This window comes from Brachyhypopomus gauderio, chromosome 5, assembly GCF_052324685.1.
Source record: "Brachyhypopomus gauderio isolate BG-103 chromosome 5, BGAUD_0.2, whole genome shotgun sequence".
Taxonomy (NCBI): Eukaryota; Metazoa; Chordata; class Actinopteri; order Gymnotiformes; family Hypopomidae; genus Brachyhypopomus; species Brachyhypopomus gauderio.
In genome coordinates this window covers 5,695,926-5,716,282 of record NC_135215.1, presented here as the reverse complement: position 1 = coordinate 5,716,282, position 20,357 = coordinate 5,695,926, and the positions used below count along the sequence as shown (strand labels likewise).

The following is a 20,357-nucleotide window of genomic DNA, read 5'->3' as shown; positions in this document are numbered from 1 at the left end:
TCATAGTTTGAACATGGGGAATTTTCACATTTTAATGAAAAACGATCCTAATTGAACCATTACCTGTTACAAGTAAGGAACACCATTGCACCAAATATTGATAGAATCATTAGTAATTCCAAACATAATGGCTGTTTCACAAGAATGCACAAAGTAGGAGGGTTAAGTTGATGGTCAAAACTCTGTGTGGAGGGCTATAACTTTGAAATATCTGCACTAACTTGTATAAATAAGGTTATCTAGTTTATCACTAAACTGGCTTGCCATCTTTGTCTTTCAGTACATGATTTTTTTTTTGTATTTAAAGACCAAAATAATGTGTTTGAGGATGTCAACATACCCTTGTAAATGTCTCTCATAGAACACAGCTGTCATAAATAATTGTAACATCAGCATATTTTAATGATACATCATTATTGGCACAATGTGTTAGTGAAACATCCACTTTATTTGAATTATACTTTACCACTTTTCTACTTTAAATGCTCTGAGGCATTGTAATGTAACTGCTGCACCATTGTAGAACGTGAAATTTTTAACATGGAGCTGGTGAACAAGAAACAACAATGTGATAAGGCAATAACGTGTGGGTAAATCTTTTTTCTCCCTTTGTCTCCCCCTCACTCTCTCACAGATTCTAGTGTACAAAATGTTGCTAAGAATCATTCTAAGCAAGGATGATATTAGGAAGATTCATACTGACAGTGAGCCAGAGACTTTTGATTCCTTTCACTCTTTTTTGAAAAGCAAGCTTGGTTTGCATGGTGACTTTGTAGTTCAATTTCAAGATCCAGACTTTGGCAATGAGTTCTGCAACTTGACAAACTTATCTGAACTTCCAAAAGAGAAGGCCACTTTGAAGGTAATCCTCAAGCAAACCCCTGAGTCCCCTCAGACTGACTCAACGTTGGACACAGCAAGTCTTTCATCACCCTCATCATCTTCCTTGGAAGACACTCCTAAATGCCGTCGACCATGGCCTGACCCTTTTGTGATTCCAAAATTCTCATCTGATGTGGAATTGAAGCTTAAACGCGGTAATGAAGCCTTTCAAGAGAATGGAACCCTTCTTAAGTAAAATATAAGTAAAATATAAGTAAAGACACCAAATCTGAGATACTTGACAAATTGGCTGAAGAAATGTACAAATACTCAGCATACCCATCTTGAGAGCAGTATGACCTTGTTGCACAGAGTCTTGTTAAGAAACATCCTTGCCTGAAAGAGCCTGGATCTGTGAAGGGGTGGTACTGCTGGAAATTCAGGTTAAAATTTTAAATGGGAAATTACTGCAACAAGCTTCGTGTGTCTGGATGCTCAGAGCTGAAAGTGAATTGCTGAAATTCAGGACCAAAACAGAAGCTTAAGAAAGCTAAAAAGGCTGAAGTCAGCTTTCTTCCAGATATTCCTGAAGGCAAAACCCAGAATGTGCTGGAAGAGGAGAGGGCAGCCATTGTTGCAGAGATGAAGAAGAAGGTCGATTGGAAGAAAGTTACTGACATGATGGCCAGCACATTCTCTCTGCGACGAAAATAAATAGTTGAACAACAACCACTTGTGGCAGAAGTGAAGGCCAAGTGGCCAGCTTTATTCACAGATAAACAGGTACATCTATGCTATGTAGATAATGTTTGTTTACGTTTACTTAATTTCTCTACAAATACTATGAAGGTTTTAAGCAGCCTTTTTTCAGTGTAAATTGATGAAGCTCCATATGGATTAATTGTTAAATCATCGCAGTTACATAAACCTATAAATTATTTAGGTAACAATTAAAAATGTGTTTTTGGCTTCATTTTTTGTAGATTGAGGCAGAATTTGCTCGACTTACTTCCACTGACCTGTGGGACACGTTTGTTTCTGGGCTGGATCAGTATTTGGAACGATTCTTGCAGATATATAGGGCCAAGAGTCACTGCATTCAAACACTTGCAGCCTCCTGTCTCTGCTTGATGATGATGCAGGGTACCCGCGGGTCCTTAAAAAGTCTTAAAATGTCTTAAATTTAGTTTTCCATATTCAAGGCCTAAAAATGTCTTAAAATGTCTGGAATTTTATGAGGGGAGGCATTAAATTATTATAAGTGTGTATTGTTCAGTTGTTCTGGCGCGATGTGAACTTTGCCGAATCTAGCGCTATTGCAGAAAATAACCGCTCCAGGGTCCTAGTGCTAGATTCCTAGCGTTGGCGTATACGGCCTCAACCCCCGGCAACGATGTGGAACACACCTGCATCCCTGGTGATAGTATTATTTTTTCTTGTGAGAGGTATTAAAAAGGTCTTAAAAGTCATTGAATTTGAGATTTAAAAATGTGCAGATACCCTGTGATGTGAGTACATCTATAGAAATATGTAGGCCAGAACACACTCACCCGCCACACATACATTCTTATTTATTTATTTTATTTTTATGTGGACTTGCGTGTGCATCGCCACGTGATGGGCCAGTCTGTCTACAACACAGGACACAAAGGAATATGCTGAAAACTTTCCTGTCATACTTCAAAAAATTTAAAAAAGGGCATTTCTAACCAAGTGAATGAGAGTTCTCAAGAGTATAATGCAAAAGTTACTTTATTTGGTTTAAAAAAAATCGAATGGGACCTTTGCTTCCACTCAATATCTGAAAACTCAGGCTCAGTGATACTCTACATATGGTCATGTTGGATGAGATTATTTGTAGCATGTACGTACATAGATTTTCATCAGTTGTTTGTTTACATAAGATCCTATCATCTAAATTCATATTGGAGAATATATTTGCGTGTGAATATAGCCAATGTTAATTGTTTTAATTGTGGTGAAAACTGATGTGCATTGTCACTTTGTCTTGTGTGCTGTCTTCAACAGAATTCAGTTCAAAAGAAAAGGCCAGTCAGTCTGAGAGGCCTTCCACATTTTCTCAGGGAGGATCCATCAAAACTTCTAAAGACTGCTGAGGTAAGCTTGACTGGAATTTTGTTTTGTGCGTAATTTTACATTTTTTCATCTGATTTTTAGTTTCTCTTATGCAGACAAAAATGCATGTTTACTGAATGTTAGTTATGCTCAAATTATATGGATTTTTTTGCATGTGCATCATACACACTTCTGAACTGGTTGTCTTTTTGGCCATTCATAAATTCACTTGTAGACTACAGAGAGTGAGGAGCAGATGGCAAAAGGAGTGAATATTGGTATCTTGCTGATACAAGAAGAGGAGGACGTCCTTGACTTTTCAGTGGTACTGGAAGAGCAGATCGTCCTGAATGGCATTCATGACTTCCCCCATGCGGTAGCTATGCTTGTTGGTCTGCTATTTGCTCTTCATATTGACTACCCCAAAGAACTGCGCTACACCTTCGAGGTCATTCAGAAGGTTCTACTGAACATTGGGGGTGAACAGTGTTCTCCCAGGGTTCATGGACTCAGAAACAGACTCTTGTCTAAAACTCTGTAAGTGGTAAAGCAGTCAGTGGATATGCTGTGTGTGCTGTGTTTACTCAAAGTTCTGTATAATTCAATTGATCAGGTGTAAATAGGTTAGAGTGGTTTTAAGAGATTAATCGTAGAGTAATTTACAGAATTATTTGATTGTCATGGTAGTTTTGTTTGTTATTCATATCTACCATAGCTGATATTTGGTGTAATATATTTTATTTAGTTAGACCTTAGGGGTTTTATTCAGTGTCATTAGACCACTTTTTTTTTTTTACATCTAAAAAAATTGTTTTAATTGGACTCAGCAAACTGGTTATTACTGTGTCCTTGTTAATTAAACTTCTAAAAGGCTTGCAGTTGTATTGTTTTTTTTCCTACCAGTAACTTTACATGAAATAGTATTTAGTGTTGGTGTCACTCCTCTCCACTAGAGGGCGCCGCTCTTGTATTAAGTGCTGGCGTTCTGACAGCCAAGTAAGAAATACGGCGAGACGGCTCATGTGGCTGAGACGGCTAAACAACTAGCATATTTAAATGCAGTTAAAATTGCACACAAAGGTTAAAATAACATTGCCCCAACGTGGTAAGTGATTCGGTTTTATATTGATCTGTTAGTTTCTGTGTTATTCTGCCTGAGTGTTTTATGTGAGATACGTCGCTGTATTTAATTAGAATGTCTGTGAAATGTACAAGTTTGGTTTAAGTTTGTGTTTAGATATGTAACGACCTCATATTATGTGTATTTATTTGTATTATTCTGAATATTATATTTTCATTCATTTACAGTTTAACCAGCGATTACAGTTAATGCTGTGTGTAACCAGAGGGCAATAAAAAACAAGAAACAAAACACAACAACGAAGTTTATGTTATTCGTAACATAAAGTTAAACACGCGGCTGCATCATGTCGAACCTAGAAGAGTCTGAGGGAGAATTAGACCTTGTGACAGTGAGGAGGAAGCGAGGACAAGCTAAAGCAGCCATAACTAAAATGATAACAGCTGCAAATGTACATATGAGAGAAAATGAGCCTGAAGGTTTGAAGGCAGCACTGGAGAGCCACGACCTAGCTGTCGCTCGATTCCAGGAGATACACAGGCTTTATCATGATAGGCTCGTTGATGACAATGACAAAGAAGAATCAGAAGCCTACGAGAAGGTAATCTTGATGAGTGTTCACGATGTGCGTCACGATGCTCTAAGCTGGCTGCAAGAAGTAAACACTCCTGGTGAAATTGACACCATAGATCCAAATTATCCAGTCAAGGAAGCTCCAGATAACATAGATGATGACAACCCCATGTCAGCTGAGCTAGAAAACCTACGTGCCTTACGAGAGAAAGAACGAGAGAAATTTGAACTGCTGCTTAAGCGCAACGCAGAGGAGTTAGAACTGGAACTCCAGTGCATGCATCACAAAGCAGAGCTAGACGCACAGATGTTGCACAACCAACAAAAGATACAAGCTACAACAAATCTTTATTCTACACCCAAGGCTGGCAAGAGCCCATTAACACTGCGACCATCACTGTCACCGACATCGGAAGATTCAATCTCACAACTGCTTGAATTGTCAAGGCTGCAGTGTCAAGCCCAAGTAGACACTCTCAGGCTCCCACCAACTAATCTAATTAAGTTCAATGGTGACCCCCTTCAGTACTGGAAGTTCATTAGACTTTTCACCACAATGGTGGACAAAGAGTCTGTTGCTGCAGAAGAGAAGTTCACTCGTCTACACCAGTACACTGAAGGGAAAGCTCAAGATGCTATTAGTCACTGCTTATACAATCCCAATCCCAGTGCAGGGTTCCAGGAAGCAATGGAACGGCTGAGAACAAGATTCGGAAATCCTCATACCATCTCCCAGGCTTGGGTTGAGAAGGTTTTGAACTTTAAAGAGATAAGAGATAATGTGCAACTGAGAGATTTTGCAGACCAACTGAGAGGCTGCAAGGATACACTTTCTGCCATGAAGTGTGAGGAGGAGCTCAGTGGTCGCCGCACATTAGTTGAAATAATCAGCAAACTACCACCAGATCTTGGATCCAAATGGTTGAATATAAACTACGATATCACTAAGGCGGGACGTCTACCAAAACTCGAGGACATTGTCAACTTTGTTGAGACAGAGGCTGAGAAGAGAGCTGATCCAGTCTTTGGTAGCATAGTGAATTACAAGAAGCAGGATAAACCAGGCAATATTATGTTACACAACAAAGGATCAAAGAAACCTCATCCAAACTACTCTGCAAATGTTAAGGCAGCTGCAGTTCAAGAGAGCAACCTACACCTACCAAACGGCCAGCTAATTTGAAATGTCTGAAGTGTTCAGAGCCCCACTTCTTGAACCAGTGCCCAGCTTTTCGATCACTGACCGTGCCCGAACGCCTCATGTTTGTTCAGGAGAAACACCTGTGTCAAAACTGTTTCATGATGGGGCATAGGGCTGAGGAATGCACACGAAATTGGGTATGCAATGTACCTGGTTGTGGACAGAAACATAACAAATGGCTACACCCAAACCACACTAACAAGCAAAATGCAACAGCAAGTCAAAATGCCACGGGTGACAACAAAACGACTCAACAAAAACAACCTACCCAATCACCTAATGTCACTTGTGGATTTGCTGGTGCCGGAAATGGTAAAGTTTGCTTACCTATTGTTCCTGTGGTAGTTAGAGGCAAGGCCAGCAACATTAGTTCTGTCACCTATGCATTACTTGATCCTGGAGCAAACACAAGCTTGGTGTCAGAAGAGCTCACAAAGAAACTCAAAGTTAAAGGTAAACCTTCAAGGCTGGATCTTGATACTGTAGGAGGCAGCCAAGAAGGTATATTCACTTGGTGTGTGAACCTTGAGATAGACTCTCTGTATGATGGCAACATGTATACACTCAATGGTGTGAGAACACTAAGTAAGTTAAACATAGGTCTCAGCTGCCTCGCCACACCTGACAAGGTTGCTAAATGGGATCACTTAGCAGACATTCCTATTCCTAGTGTCAACTCAGATGATGTGCACCTTGTCATTGGACAGGATGCTCCACGCCTTCTCAGAGCTGAGGAATATCGTGTAGGTAGAGATGATGATCCATACGCCACAAGAACAGTGCTTGGTTGGGCTATAAATGGGCCAATTGATCATAAGGAAAGTGGTAAGAAGGTCAAAGCCTATTTCCTCAAATCTGATCACATTCTGCAAATGCAGGTAGAAAGGTTTTGGAAACTTGATGACCCCACTCAAAAGGACGATCTATCAATCAACGACCAGAAGGTGATTAAAGAGTGGGAGAATTCAGTCTCTAAAGATGGCTCACACTACATCTTAGACATACCCTTTAAGGACAAATCAGTAGCACTGCCAAACAACATCAACTTGGCAGGACACAGACTACAACTCCTGAAACGTAGACTGACAAAAAATGCAGACTTGCGAATGAAGTATGTGGAGGCAATGAAGTCAACCATCGACAATGGCTATGCAGAAGAAGTCCCAGCTTCATTCTCTGACCGTGACCATGGCAAGGTATGGTACCTCCCGCATCATCCGGTGATTCATCCTCGTAAACCAGGAAAGGTACGGGTTGTCTTTGACTGTGCAGCTAAATACGATGGAGTATCGCTTAATGATGTTGTTCACCAGGGACCAGACCTAACGAACAAATTAATAACTGTGCTAATTCGGTTCAGACAAGGTCCTGTTGCTATAATGGCAGACATCGAAGGCATGTTCAACCAGGTTTATGTAACGCCAGACCACAGAGACGTTCTGCGGTTCCTGTGGTGGAGAGACCATGATCAATGCAATGACGTAGTTACTTACCGTATGACATCTCATCTCTTTGGCGGAGTGTGGTCTCCAAGTGCAGCAAGTTTTGCTTTAAGAAAATGTGCATCTGACAATGTGCAGTTGTATGATGCAGACACCGTCTCCACTGTTGAGAAAAACTTCTATGTGGATGATTGTCTGAAATCTTCTGACTCACCTCAACAAGCCATCCATCTAGCAGCACAGCTGATTGACCTACTCAAGCAAGGAGGTTTTCACCTGACCAAATGGACAAGCAATTCTGCAGAGGTCCTAAAGTCTATACCAGAGCATGAACATGCAAATCACTCACCGTCGCTGGACCTGGATCGAGATCCTTTAATGGAGAGAGCTCTGGGCGTGTTATGGGACATAAAAAATGACCAGCTCACATTTAGTGTGAATGTAAAAGACAAACCCAACACAAAAAGAGGTCTGTTGAGCACAATAAGCTCAGTCTATGACCCCCTGGGCTTAGTGGGTCCATTTATTCTGAGAGGAAAGGGACTATTCCAGGCACTGTGTCGTATTAAGATAGGCTGGGATGAAACCATCCCCAGTGAGATTGCTGAGCAATGGGGCCGGTGGTTGGATGACTTGCCAAAACTATGCAAGCTGGAAGTTCCTCGATGTCTCAGATCGACAGTCTACATTGTACCTTCAGTCACAATGCAGGTCCATCACTTCAGCGATGCGTCTGAGTTGGGATATGGTGCTGTCTCCTATCTCAGGCTTGTTAACCATAACGACATGCACTGTAACATCATCATGTCCAGGAACAGGCTGGCTCCAGTCAAGACAACCACCATCCCACGACTAGAACTGGCAGCTGCAGTGGTAGCAGCGCAGCTCGATCAGAAAATCCGCCAAAGCTTTGAGCTGCCCTTACTGGATTCTGTCTTCTGGACTGATAGCACCATTGTGCTGCATTACCTGAGAAACGAAAATAAAAGGTATCAAACCTTTGTCGCAAATAGAGTTTTACAGATCCGTGAAGTCTCAACAGCCTCACAATGGAGGTATGTCTGCACAGAATACAACCCTGCAGATGATGTTTCTAGAGCAGGGGTCACCAACGTGGTGCCCGCGGGCACCATGTCGCCCGCGAGGACGTTATGAGTCGCCCGCGGGCTTGTTTTAAAAACAGCTCACTATATTGCCATGCACCAAAGCGCTGCATCGTTTATGTTTTTGCTGCTATTAGCGATTGTCCGCGGTTGGTAGCGGTCTTCCCGCTTAGCAATTGACATGCGCACATGAACCCAATAACCCCCCCCCCCCCCCCCCCCCCTCCAACAACTTTCTTTCTGGTAGCCCTCCACAATAATTGGTATCCAAGAAGTAGCTCCCAACTTCAAAAAGGTTGGTGACCCCTGTTCTAGAGGATTATCAGCTGAAGAACTTGCAAGCAATGAGCGTTGGCTCAAAGGCCCTGCTTTCCTTTGGCAGAAGGAAGAGTTTTGGCCTCTCCAGCCTGAGCTAGGTAGCTTACCTCCAGAAGCAGAGGTCAAGAAGTCAAGTCAGACGTATACAGTCTCATGCAAGGTTACTACTCATTCAGCAACTGATTGTTTCATCCAAAAGTATTCCTCCTGGTACAAACTCAAGCGGGCTGTGGCATTGATCTTACGAGTGAAGGATATTCTGTTGAAAAGGACAACAACCAAACTATGTGAACCTATATCTCTTAATGACCTGAAGCGGGCAGAGATTTCCATCATTGACTATGTTCAACGCTCCCAGATCAATAGTTCACTGAGGCTCGATAACTTGAAAAGGTTAGTACCAGTACGCCTTAGTGATGGACTACTTCGAGTCGAAGGCAGACTCAACAATGCTCCAATACCGGAAGCGGCAAAGCACCCAGTGATCTTGCCACAGAAGCATCATGTCTGTGAGCTCATCATATGGCACTACCACAAACTCACAGGTCATTCGGGAGCTGAAAGAGTCCTCTCTGAAATTAGGCAATCCTTCTGGATAGTCAGAGGACGAACTACAGTAAAACAAGTTTTAGCACGGTGCGTACCTTGCAAAAGGCACAGAGCTCCAACCAGTACTCAGTATATGGCCGACCTACCAGTTGATCGTGTGACACCAAGTTAACCACCTTTCACCAGCATTGGAGTTGATTACTTCGGCCCCATTAACATCAGAAGGGGACGCAGTGAGGTGAAGAGGTACGGCTGCTTGTTCACTTGCCTAACTACCAGAGCCATTCATTTAGAGGTATCGCACAGCTTGGATACAGATTCTTTCATAAATGCTCTACAGCGCTTCATGGCTCGCAGGGGAACACCTCAACTGATATGCTCAGACAACGGATCAAATTTTGTTGGTGCCCGTAGCGAATTAAAGAAGGCGCTAGATGAATGGAATCAAAATAGGATTGAAGAACATCTGCTCCAAAGAGAAACACAATGGAAGTTCAACCCCCCAGCAGCCTCACACATGGGAGGCGTCTGGGAGAGGCTCAATCCTGTTGGGTCTTACTGGTCAACAGTCTCTGGATGATGAAGGGTTAATGACAATCTTCTGCATCATTGAAAAAATTGTCAACGGACGACCACTAACAAAGGTGTCAGAGGACCCAAGAGATGGTCAGCCTCTGACTCCCAATGATTTACTTTTGCTAAGACCTGAGTGTTCTTTACCCCCTGGTCACTTTGTGAAGCAGGATCTGTACCGTCGGCGCTGGCGTCAGGTCCAGTACATGGCGGACATTTTCTGGACTCGGTGGATGAAAGAGTATTTACCTAGTTTACAGCAGAGACAGAAGTGGACCCACCATTCCAGAAATTATCAAGTAGGTGATCTTGTACTAGTCCTTCATGAATCAACACCTCGCAGTCAGTGGCCTCTCGGCTTGGTCATTGATGTCAATGTTGGAGCTGATGGACTGGTACGTTCAGTACAAGTAAAGACACAAACAGGTATTTATACTCGCCCCATCCACAAACTATGTTTGCTGGAAGGAAATATGGATGGGTAGGCTCTGCAGACTCTCAACTTGTGTTTCACATGGACTGTTGCAATGGCTGTTAGCATTGTATTTAAGATTGATAGTTGTTGCTCTTCTCAAAGTCTTGTTCTGTAGTCGTTCACCAATTTTATTTGAATGACCATCTGTTGAGGTCATCGGGGCCGGGATGTTGGTGTCACTCCTCTCCACTAGAGGGCGCCGCTCTTGTATTAAGTGCTGGCGTTCTGACAGCCAAGTAAGAAATACGGCGAGACGGCTCATGTGGCTGAGACGGCTAAACAACTAGCATATTTAAATGCAGTTAAAATTGCACACAAAAGTTAAAATAACATTGCCCCAACGTGGTAAGTGATTCGGTTTTATATTGATCTGTTAGTTTCTGTGTTATTCTGCCTGAGTGTTTTATGTGAGATACGTCGCTGTATTTAATTAGAATGTCTGTGAAATGTACGAGTTTGGTTTAAGTTTGTGTTTAGATATGTAACGACCTCATATTATGTGTATTTATTTGTATTATTCTGAATATTATATTTTCATTCATTTACAGTTTAACCAGCGATTACAGTTAATGCTGTGTGTAACCAGAGGGCAATAAAAAACAAGAAACAAAACACAACAACGAAGTTTGTTATTCATAACATTTAGCAAATTGTTAAACAATTTTTTCACATGTTGTATAAACTTGCTATTTCAATTAGTTCCGTTTTAAGATAAAGCGAAGTTGGCAATAGAGAACCGAATTAAGATTAATTTGGTGCAAATACATTTTAGTAATCCAAAGTCAAAATTGTTAAGTGAACAAATGAATTCAGTTGGTATTAAAAAGTGATGAAGCTGGTTAAACTAAGTAATTTTAGTAGAACTGATTAGTGGAGACATTACATAAACTACACAATTCTATTTGAAAGAAGTCAAAATCATGTTAAGTGAACAAATGATTTCAGTTGGTATTAAAAAGTGATGAAGCTGGTTAAACTAAGTAATTTTAGTAGAATTGATTAGTGGAGACATTACATTAACTATATAATTCTATTTGAAAGAAATCAAAATCATGTTAAGTAAACAAAGGATTTTAGTTGGTACTAAAAAGCGATGTAGCTGGTTAAACTATATTTTTTAAGTTAAACGGATTTGATGTCCAGTTAATACAACATTACAGTTCTATTTGAATTGAACTGTCAACTGATTACCTTAACTCAAGAATTTACATTTAAGCAAATCTTCACTCAACTAATTAATTTTATCTTTGTAAACTTTATGCAAAGTTTTAATAACTGTTCTTTCTAATTTTACTTAACTTAAAATTTTAAGGCAGCATGGACACTAACTTTTTTAAGTTGAAATAACGAGCATTTTTTTATTTATTAACCTTTAATTTAACCAGGCAAGCCAGTAAGAACAATATTCTTATTTACAATGGCGGCCTGACAAGCGCCACAGGACACTTGAGAAGAAAAGAGAAACAGAAAAAAGAAAAAGAGAAGTAAAGAAGATAAAAAATTTAAGAACAATTACAAGCATCAATAAGTAATTTCTTAATGCAGTCCTTGAAGGCAGTTAATGAAATAAAAGTGTCCAATTTTAGGGTTTCTTGCAGTTTGTTCCAGTCGTTGGCAGCAGCATGTTGAAATGCAGTACAGCCTAGAGCAGTAGATGTTTTAGAAGGTTTTAGCTTAATATATGATGAAGACCTTGTGTTATATGTAGCTGAATCTATTTGCAGTAAATTACATAGATAAGGAGGTGAATGACCAAGTAGAGTTTTGTAGATAAAGGTAAACCAGTGAATTTTACGTCGAGTGAACAGAGAGGGCCAGTTAACAGATGAGTAGAGCGTACAATGATGAGTTCTAAATGGAGCGTTTGTTGCAAACCGTATGGCAGAATGATAGAGAGTGTCCAACTTATGAAGCAAGGATTTGGAAGCTGATTGATAGATAATGTCACCATAATCAAACAGAGGAAGTATAGTCATTTGAATGAGCATAAGTTTGACCGCTATAGTAAATGAAGAACGATTTCTGTATAAAAAACTGAGTTTTGCCTTAATCTTTAATTGTAACATGGAGATATGATGGGAAAATGATAGTGAACTGTCTAACCAAATGCCTAAATATTTATAAGTGTTGACCAATTCCAGAACCTTACCCTCGATGGATGAGATCTTTAGAGGAGGAGAGGATTCCATCCCTTTTCGACTAAACCACATAACTTTGGTCTTAGAGGAGTTTAGCGTTAGATTGAGGGTACAAAAAGCCTGTTGAATTTGAATAAAACTGTCCTGGAGACCTTTTTCCACAGAAGCAGGGGAGGGGCCAGTGGCATACAAGATTGTGTCATCAGCATACAGGTGAATAAATGAATTTTGTGCAGCATGAAAGATGTTGTTAATGTATATAGAGAACAATGTAGGTCCTAGTATTGAGCCCTGTGGAACACCTTTAAGTACAGAGAAAGGGTGAGAAAGGCAATTATCTAGCCTAACCTGCTGTGTCCTATCAGAAAGATAATGAGAAAACCAGGCCAAAGAATGATCTGAAACTCCGACACTGACCAACCTACTTAGAAGAATGGAATGGTCTACAGAATCAAAGGCTTTAGCTAAGTCTATGAATATTGCGGCGCAATATTGTTTTGCATCTAATGCATGAGTAATATCATTAAGGACCTTCATGGTGGCAGTGACACAGCCATAGCCTGGGCGAAAACCAGATTGCATCGGACAAAGAATATTATTTTCATCGAGATACTTAGTGAGCTGCCTATTTACGAGTTTCTCTAAAACTTTAGATAAGCATGGCAGAATAGAGATAGGCCTGTACGAGTTTGGATCAGCCTGATCACCACCTTTAAAAAGAGGACGGATAATAGCTGTTTTCCAATCAGCGGGTAATTCAGATGAACAAACAGATAAGTTAAAAAGATCTGTGACAGGGGCTGCAATAAAACGAGCTGCAGAATTTAGAAAAAATGGTGCTAGCTCATCTAACCCTGGGGACTTTTTGGGGTCCAGTGCCAACAGTTCAGTTAAAACCTCACATACTGAAAAGGGCTGAATTGTAAACGTAGAACTGGGCCTGGTAAAAGAAGAAGCTGCAAAGGGAGGGGAAATAGGGAGAGAGTCCAGTAAACTATTTGTCAGCCCAGCAGAATTTAAGGGTTCATAAAACTGACCAGGATTGCTAAAATGTTGATTAAAAATATCCGCCATACGTTTTTTATCAGAGACTAAAATATCGCCAGATCTTAGTGCCGACGGCGTGCCGACTGGTTTATGTTCCAACTCTCTGACAGTTTTCCAGAACAGACGAGAATCAGAACCACAACGTTTAAATTGCTCCTTGTAATAATTAGATTTAGACTGACGCACTGCTTGTGTAGATTTATTCCGAATCTGTCGGAACAGAAGCCAGTCTAGGGGGGACCCAGTCAAGCGTGCTTTGCGCCAAGCAGCATTTTTTTGCTGTAATAGTACAGCTAAGTCTCGGGAAAACCAAGGGCTATTACGATTCTTTAATCGTAAACGTTTGATAGGTGCATGCTTGTCAACAACTGAGTTAAAAAGGTCTAAGAATAGATTCCAAGCATCATTTACCGTAGGGATCAGGCTGACTCTGCTCCAGTTGACCTCAACTATGTCACGTAAAAAAGCTTGAATGTTAAAATGTTTAAGAATCCGTTTTTTACTAATGAGGGCAGGTAGTTTAACAGAGTGACCTTTACGGACACAGGCTATGAAACAATGGTCACTAATGTCATTACAGAATACGCCAGAAAGGTAACGATGTGGGGAATTAGTTAAAATAATATCAATCAAAGAGGCTCTTTCAGGAGTTTTAGGATTAAACCTAGTGGGTTGGGATATTAGCTGATGAAGATTAAGAGAATCAAGCTGTTGAATTAGTTTCTCTGGAGTTTTTAACATATCCCAGTTTAAATCCCCTAATAAAACCAGTTCAGACTTTAAAAATGGGACCAGGGCATTGCTTAAGGCCAACAGTGTACATGCAGGGGCTGAGGGAGGGCGATAGCACCCAGCCACTGACAATGAAAAATTCGTGGAAAGCCTAATATTAAGAACGAGTAAATCGAACTGCTTGGGAATAGACTTGGCTAGTGAAACAGAGCACAGAAGGTGTTCTTTAACAAATAATGCAACTCCTCCACCCTTAGATGATCTATCTTGTCGAAACAAGTTGTAACCAGGTATATTTAAATCAGTATAAGAGAAAGAAGGACGTAACCAGGTTTCAGTGACCACTAAGACCTCGGGATTAGAACTTTCGACCCATGCTCTCACATGATCGATTTTAGGGAGTAAACTTCTTGCGTTGATGTGTAAAAAACCAAAGTTTTTGCGTTCGCAGAAATCAATGAAGCTTATGCCGTTTAGATTTGGCTCGGTAACTGAAGTGGCAATATTAATAGGGGGACCAGGGTCTACATGGACATTGCCAGACACCAGAAGTAACAACAAAATCAATGAACGAGAGAGAGCACAAGAAAAACTACAAAATTTTTCTTTGTGCGCGTTCCGGGAATTAACATATTGAAATGATAAACAGGACATATTGTAAAACTGATTCAAGGCGTATGATGACCACATAGGCAGCATGTTAAAAGACACAATTGACACGAGTTTGAACACATTTGCAATTATCCAAGCGTCCAAGTCTCTATCATACAGGGCAATACTGTCTGTTTCGCTGGAAGGTAATATCGCAAGGCAATGGCGATCGTTCACAGTCTTGTGTGGTATAGAGATCATACAAAGTATCAGAATGGTATATAAATAAGTGTAGGACGCCATACTTGAGAGTTGATGAGAAAGCCTCCCACGAGCCCAGCCAAACAAGCCACAATCCGAAGTGCCAAACCAGGACACCGGGCAGAGCGCCCAGAACTGGGCAGACAGCCCCGGACCGCGGGCCAGGCAACCAGCCGCACACGCCGAACGCCAATCCTCCGAGCTCCGTCCGCAGATACAGAACAAACACTCAAGTCGAGCGCCAGGTCGCAGGCCAGGTGTCCAGCCGCACACGCCGATCCAACGGACTCCGTCCTCAGATGTCCTCAGATGCAAAATAAGCTCCCAGGCCGAGCGTCGGATCCACCGATACGATCCACTATGTAAATCTTGTTTTCTTCTTTCTTCACTATGTAAATCTTGTTTTTACAGTGTAAGTATGTCTTTGAGTGTTGGTTGTTTCATGTTCAGACGCCCTCTCTGATCCCAAACATGTTTGTAAGACCCTGATTTTGGAATACACTTTAACATCTCACTCTACTCAGCATTTGTGTCTGCTTTTTGGCTCCCCGATGCCCAAGGCGTTGCCGCTGCCCAATGGAAGCATCTATATTAAATGGAAAACTGGGCATTTTCTCGAGAGCGCCTAATGATCCCCCTTTATGTTCCTTACACCCTAATCACATGATGTGGTCATTTTAGTTGACCACAGATTCACCCCCACAATATTCAAACTTTAAAGAATTAGTAACAATTAAATAAACTAAGAACAAAACATTTCATGATTGTGACAGGTCGAATTTGAAGGGAATACACTTTGAAGGACAATCAGCTACATGAGGCACCATGCAGTAGTTCAATACAGCAGTCAGCGCACTTCACCTGAACACACCACTCCTACGTCCTCTTGATGTCCACACTCATCTTCTCTACAGAGCTGATACCTGCAGTTCCACAGAGACGTCTCACTCCCCTCACACTGCACCTCATTCAGCTGTATGGGTCCAGTTCCAGGACCAAACCAGGCTGGTACCGGGACACTGAGGGCCACTCCACACTGCAGCTGCCTGCACACCACCTGGGCGTCCTCAATATCCCATGAGTCATCACACACTGTCCCCCAAGAACCACTGAGGAAAACCTCCAGCCTCCCTGCACAGTCTCCACCAGAACCAACCAGTCTGATGGACCTGTGGGCTAAATTAAACACACACACACACACACAGGCACATGCACGCACACACACACACACACACAGTGTATACAAATCACTCCTTAAGAGGTTAAAATTGTTTAAGTCTTCATATAATAACAAGATAGAAACCATAAATCACCATGTAATATTGTTAGCTATATTTAAATGTTGATTAGGTATGCACATTATTAATATTGTTAACAATTAATAATAATACCTTACACATTTTTGTAGTGTATTGTAACACTTACCAGAGCAGGTGATGGACAGCTGTTCCCTGGAGCTGCAGGAGAGGTTGTAGAGTTTTGCACTGCTGCAGTTCCCCAGATGAGCTTCACTCCCAGAACAATTGAACCCCGTCACACACATGTGGCTGTGTTGTTCAGGACTGGATGGAGAGGAGCTGGAGAAGTTCAGCACAGAGCCACAGCCCAGCTGTCTGCAGACCACAGAGGCCTCAGACACACTCCAGGAGTCCAGGAGAACTCTCCTCCAGTCCTGGATGAAGAAAACTTCCACCTGCCCCTTACACTCCCTCCCTCCAGACAACCGCACTCGCCCTTCATGAAAGACCTGAGAGGAACCTGCATGGGGATAAAATTTTAAAAGTAAATTGGTAAGCTATATTTCTTAAATGCAAAACATGTTGAATGTTTTAAACTCCTGTAACATGGTGAACATGAGTGGAAGATCTCACCATTACAGATTACTCCAACATCCTGTTCATGAGAACATGCTGCTTGACTCCATGATGAGATGGGACATTCTGACAGGTGTGTCTCGTCCCCATGACAATCAAACACATCAGCCCAGATGTGGCCCCTCCCCTCCCCAAACCAGTCCGCCCCCAACACAGCCACAGCACTCCCACACTTCATCTGTCCACAGAGGACACTGGCAGCTCTCATATTCCAGCTTCCCCCACAAACTGAGCCCCAGACACTGAGGTACTGGAGCTCCACTCGACCAGAACAAGAGTCCCAGCCGTTCACCAGACGTGCTGCTGTGTGAACTGAACACACAACTGACAGCAATAAATTCCTATACATGTATGTAATTGCACAGCAGACCAGATTAAAGCAATAAAGATACAAATAAATAAATATTGATACGTTACCTGAACATTTCACTCCTACATCATTGTCATGGGAACAGTTGTTTCTGAGTGTAGAAGATGTTGGACAGGAGTAAATCTCAGACTCGTTGCCTCTACACTGAAGCTCCTCTGTCCACATCTGGCCCTCCCCTCTGCCAAAAGCAGCTGCTCCCAGCACCTCCACAGGAAGCCCACAGCCCAGCTCTCTACACACAACCTCTGCATCCTGCTGGTCAAAGTCAGCATCACACACTGTGGCCCAGGTATTCCCATGAAACACCTCCACTCTCCCAGAGCACAGGTGAGGACCATCTGTAAGTCTGGACTTCCTGTGAGCTGCAAATTTGTAACAGTGTGAACAGAGCACAAATTAAACCAAGTAGATTGAAACACACAAAGTCAAATATAAATACGACGGAGCATATACAGATTTTCCTACAAGGTAAATCTACTTAGAGATGTGGTGGAGGTCACTACCCTAATGTCTTGGTCTGTAACCTGCGTATTAATATTATCTAAACAGTGTAAAATTCAATCAAACAACAATAATTAAATATATCATACAGTACAGTATCTGTATTCTTGAGAGTTTTGAATATTACATAATTACAAGCGAACACACTTTGATTTGATAGATAATAGACTTACATTCAAATAATCACACCAGTTATTTTTGTGTGAATCATGATTATATCAAAATAATTTAAAACAATGTATGTGCTATGTTGGATAGTCATGGTCATTTTAGAGTAAATACTGGATATGACAAACATTTTGAAATACACAAAAAGTACATTTGTACAAACTGGTGTGACAATGGAATGAATATCAAATTCCACTGCAGTTTACCTGAACAGATGACTCCAGCATCTCTTGCATGAGACCCACAGTATTGAATATAACGATAAACCAAACATTTCTCCAGTGTGGACTCTGATCCACTACAGCTTGCATATCCCGTCAGTATTGGTCCTGATCCTTGTCCAAAGTGAGCGTTACGTACTGCATCTACAGCCTCCCCACAATGCATCTCTCTACACACCACTGCAGCATCTGTCATACCCCAGCCAGCACTACACACTGTTCCCCACTGTCCTCTATGGAGAACCTCCACTCTCCCAGCACAGGGACTGAATCCATCCACCAGCCTCACACTGCCTGTTAATGGAGACAGCAATGAGAGAGAGAGCGAGAAAGAGAGAGACCATGGTTAAAATATCAGTAGCATCTAGAGGAAGAAAGCATAAAAGCTGCTGATTCTAACTCATCTGCTTTAACTGTGTATTGAGGTGATAAACTGAACTTCATTTATTCTCAGAGGGACAGTCAGGTATTCAACTTAGTGGTGAGTGTCACGGTGAATTATAACGGCCTTGTCCGTGTTTGTGAATATGTCGTCTGCATCTCTGTAGGTGTTTGTCTCCATGTTTGTTTGGTGTTGCATGTATGCATTTTCGTGGCACCACTCTTGTTTTGTTGTAATGCATTGCACATGTCCCTTGTTGTCGTTTGTGTATTTAAGTGCGTATCTCGTCCTCGATCCCTGTCCGTTGTTGCTCAGCTAATTGCCTGGGCCATCTGCCAACTTGTACTCTTGTAGCATGTCATTAATTCCTTGTTATATCTCTGCTTATACTCCATGTGATTAGTATTTCTATATATAAATATATATATAAACTATATATAAATAACTATAAGAGGGAACAATAAACTATAAATAGACATGAAAAAAAATTGTTAAAAGATTTCCAATTAAAAGTGTCATGGGAAAAGATAAAAATAAAGATAAAATAAATTAAAAATGAAAATAAATGAAAGTGCATTTTAGTGATGAAAATTTAAAAGTCAAAATTAAATTACAATAAAAAAGTGCAGTGCTATTGCACAGAGTTGAATGCTTGGTCAAATGAAGATATTTTAGTACAGATTTAAAAGCATCTAGTTTTCAGGACTCCAAAAACTGGGTCCATTAAGACCAGCATAATATCTAAACACTGCCTCACCATGATTAGTATTTAACTCAGGCAGGACTAACTGACTAGTTCCTAGTGAACTGAGAATGTTTGGTATAATCGAGTGTGTCCTTACCAGCAGTAGTGAGTGAGACTGTGGACATCAGAAGAATTAAAGTCAGACATCTGTCCATCTCCCTCTGTCCTGCACACACTCTGTTCAACTCAGCAGACAACACAAGCTTCACCTCTGCTCCCCCAAAGAGAATGAAGGAACTGTATCCCCTCTGCCCCCTAGAGAGAGAGAGAGAGAGCTCCTTACAGCCACCAATCACACTCACATTGACCTTATTAGACAGAGAGGGGAAATCATCAAACATCTTCAGTGTCAAATCAGAGGAGAAATTTTGACTTACTCCATATATATCAAAAGAGCGTCAGCGCTGATGAACAGAACTCCACCTCCCGTCTTTACAGGCGTCTGACTGAGGAGAGTGTGGTGAGAAAGTCACCAGCATACAGGAGACTGATTTCAGAGAGAGGAAACACTTAGTGAAGATACAGCTTTAATGCCACTTGCACAGAGCTGATCTGAACACTGATTAATAAATGACAGTTAAACAATCACAACAATGTTTGTGCACTACAGAATAAGAGTGGATTGTCACTCAGAATAAACTATTGTTCAGAATAAACTAAACTAATCTATTACTATAAACCAGGGGTGGCCAACCCGTCATAGACCAAGAGCCACTTTTCTTACTGTGTTACGGCAAAGAGCCACATCGTACATGGGCGAGTGTAATCTGTTGGGGGGGGTGAGTGTAAATTATTAGCTGTGAAGACAGTCAAATGCGTGTTTTCTACTACGCCGGTTTTAAAAGTATTAGCGGCTCGCTAGGCTTGTAAACTAACCGCGCACCACGAAAATGTAGCAGTGTGTCGCCCCGTTTGTGCAGGTGAGCCTGCGGACCGGCTGGGGAGCCGCATGAAACCAGGCAAAGAGCCGCATGCGGCTCGCGAGCCGCGGGTTGGCCACCCCTGCTATAAACTAAACAACATCCAATTCGTAATCAAATGAGTATCATATTTAAGGCCTTATCTGAGAAACATGAGGACTTGTGTGTGTGTGTGTGTGTGTGTGTGTGTGTGT

The 20,357-nt window shown here is 41.5% G+C and overlaps 1 protein-coding gene across 1 annotated transcript in view; it reads right to left on the bottom strand.

Annotated features, from left to right (window-relative positions):
* Positions 1–19,442, bottom strand: part of LOC143513749 (antigen WC1.1-like) — a 121,873-nt gene extending 102,431 nt beyond the window's left edge. The window contains exons 1-6 of the mRNA XM_077004485.1: positions 19,341–19,442; positions 18,102–18,410; positions 17,274–17,588; positions 16,854–17,168; positions 16,408–16,740; positions 15,844–16,158 (exon numbers count right to left, since the gene is read on the bottom strand). Coding sequence (XP_076860600.1) covers positions 15,844–16,158; positions 16,408–16,740; positions 16,854–17,168; positions 17,274–17,588; positions 18,102–18,410; positions 19,341–19,398 — 1,645 coding nt within the window. The 5' untranslated portion in view covers positions 19,399–19,442. The remainder of the gene's footprint in view (positions 1–15,843; positions 16,159–16,407; positions 16,741–16,853; positions 17,169–17,273; positions 17,589–18,101; positions 18,411–19,340) is intronic.
* Between the last annotated feature and the right edge of the window lie 915 nt (positions 19,443–20,357).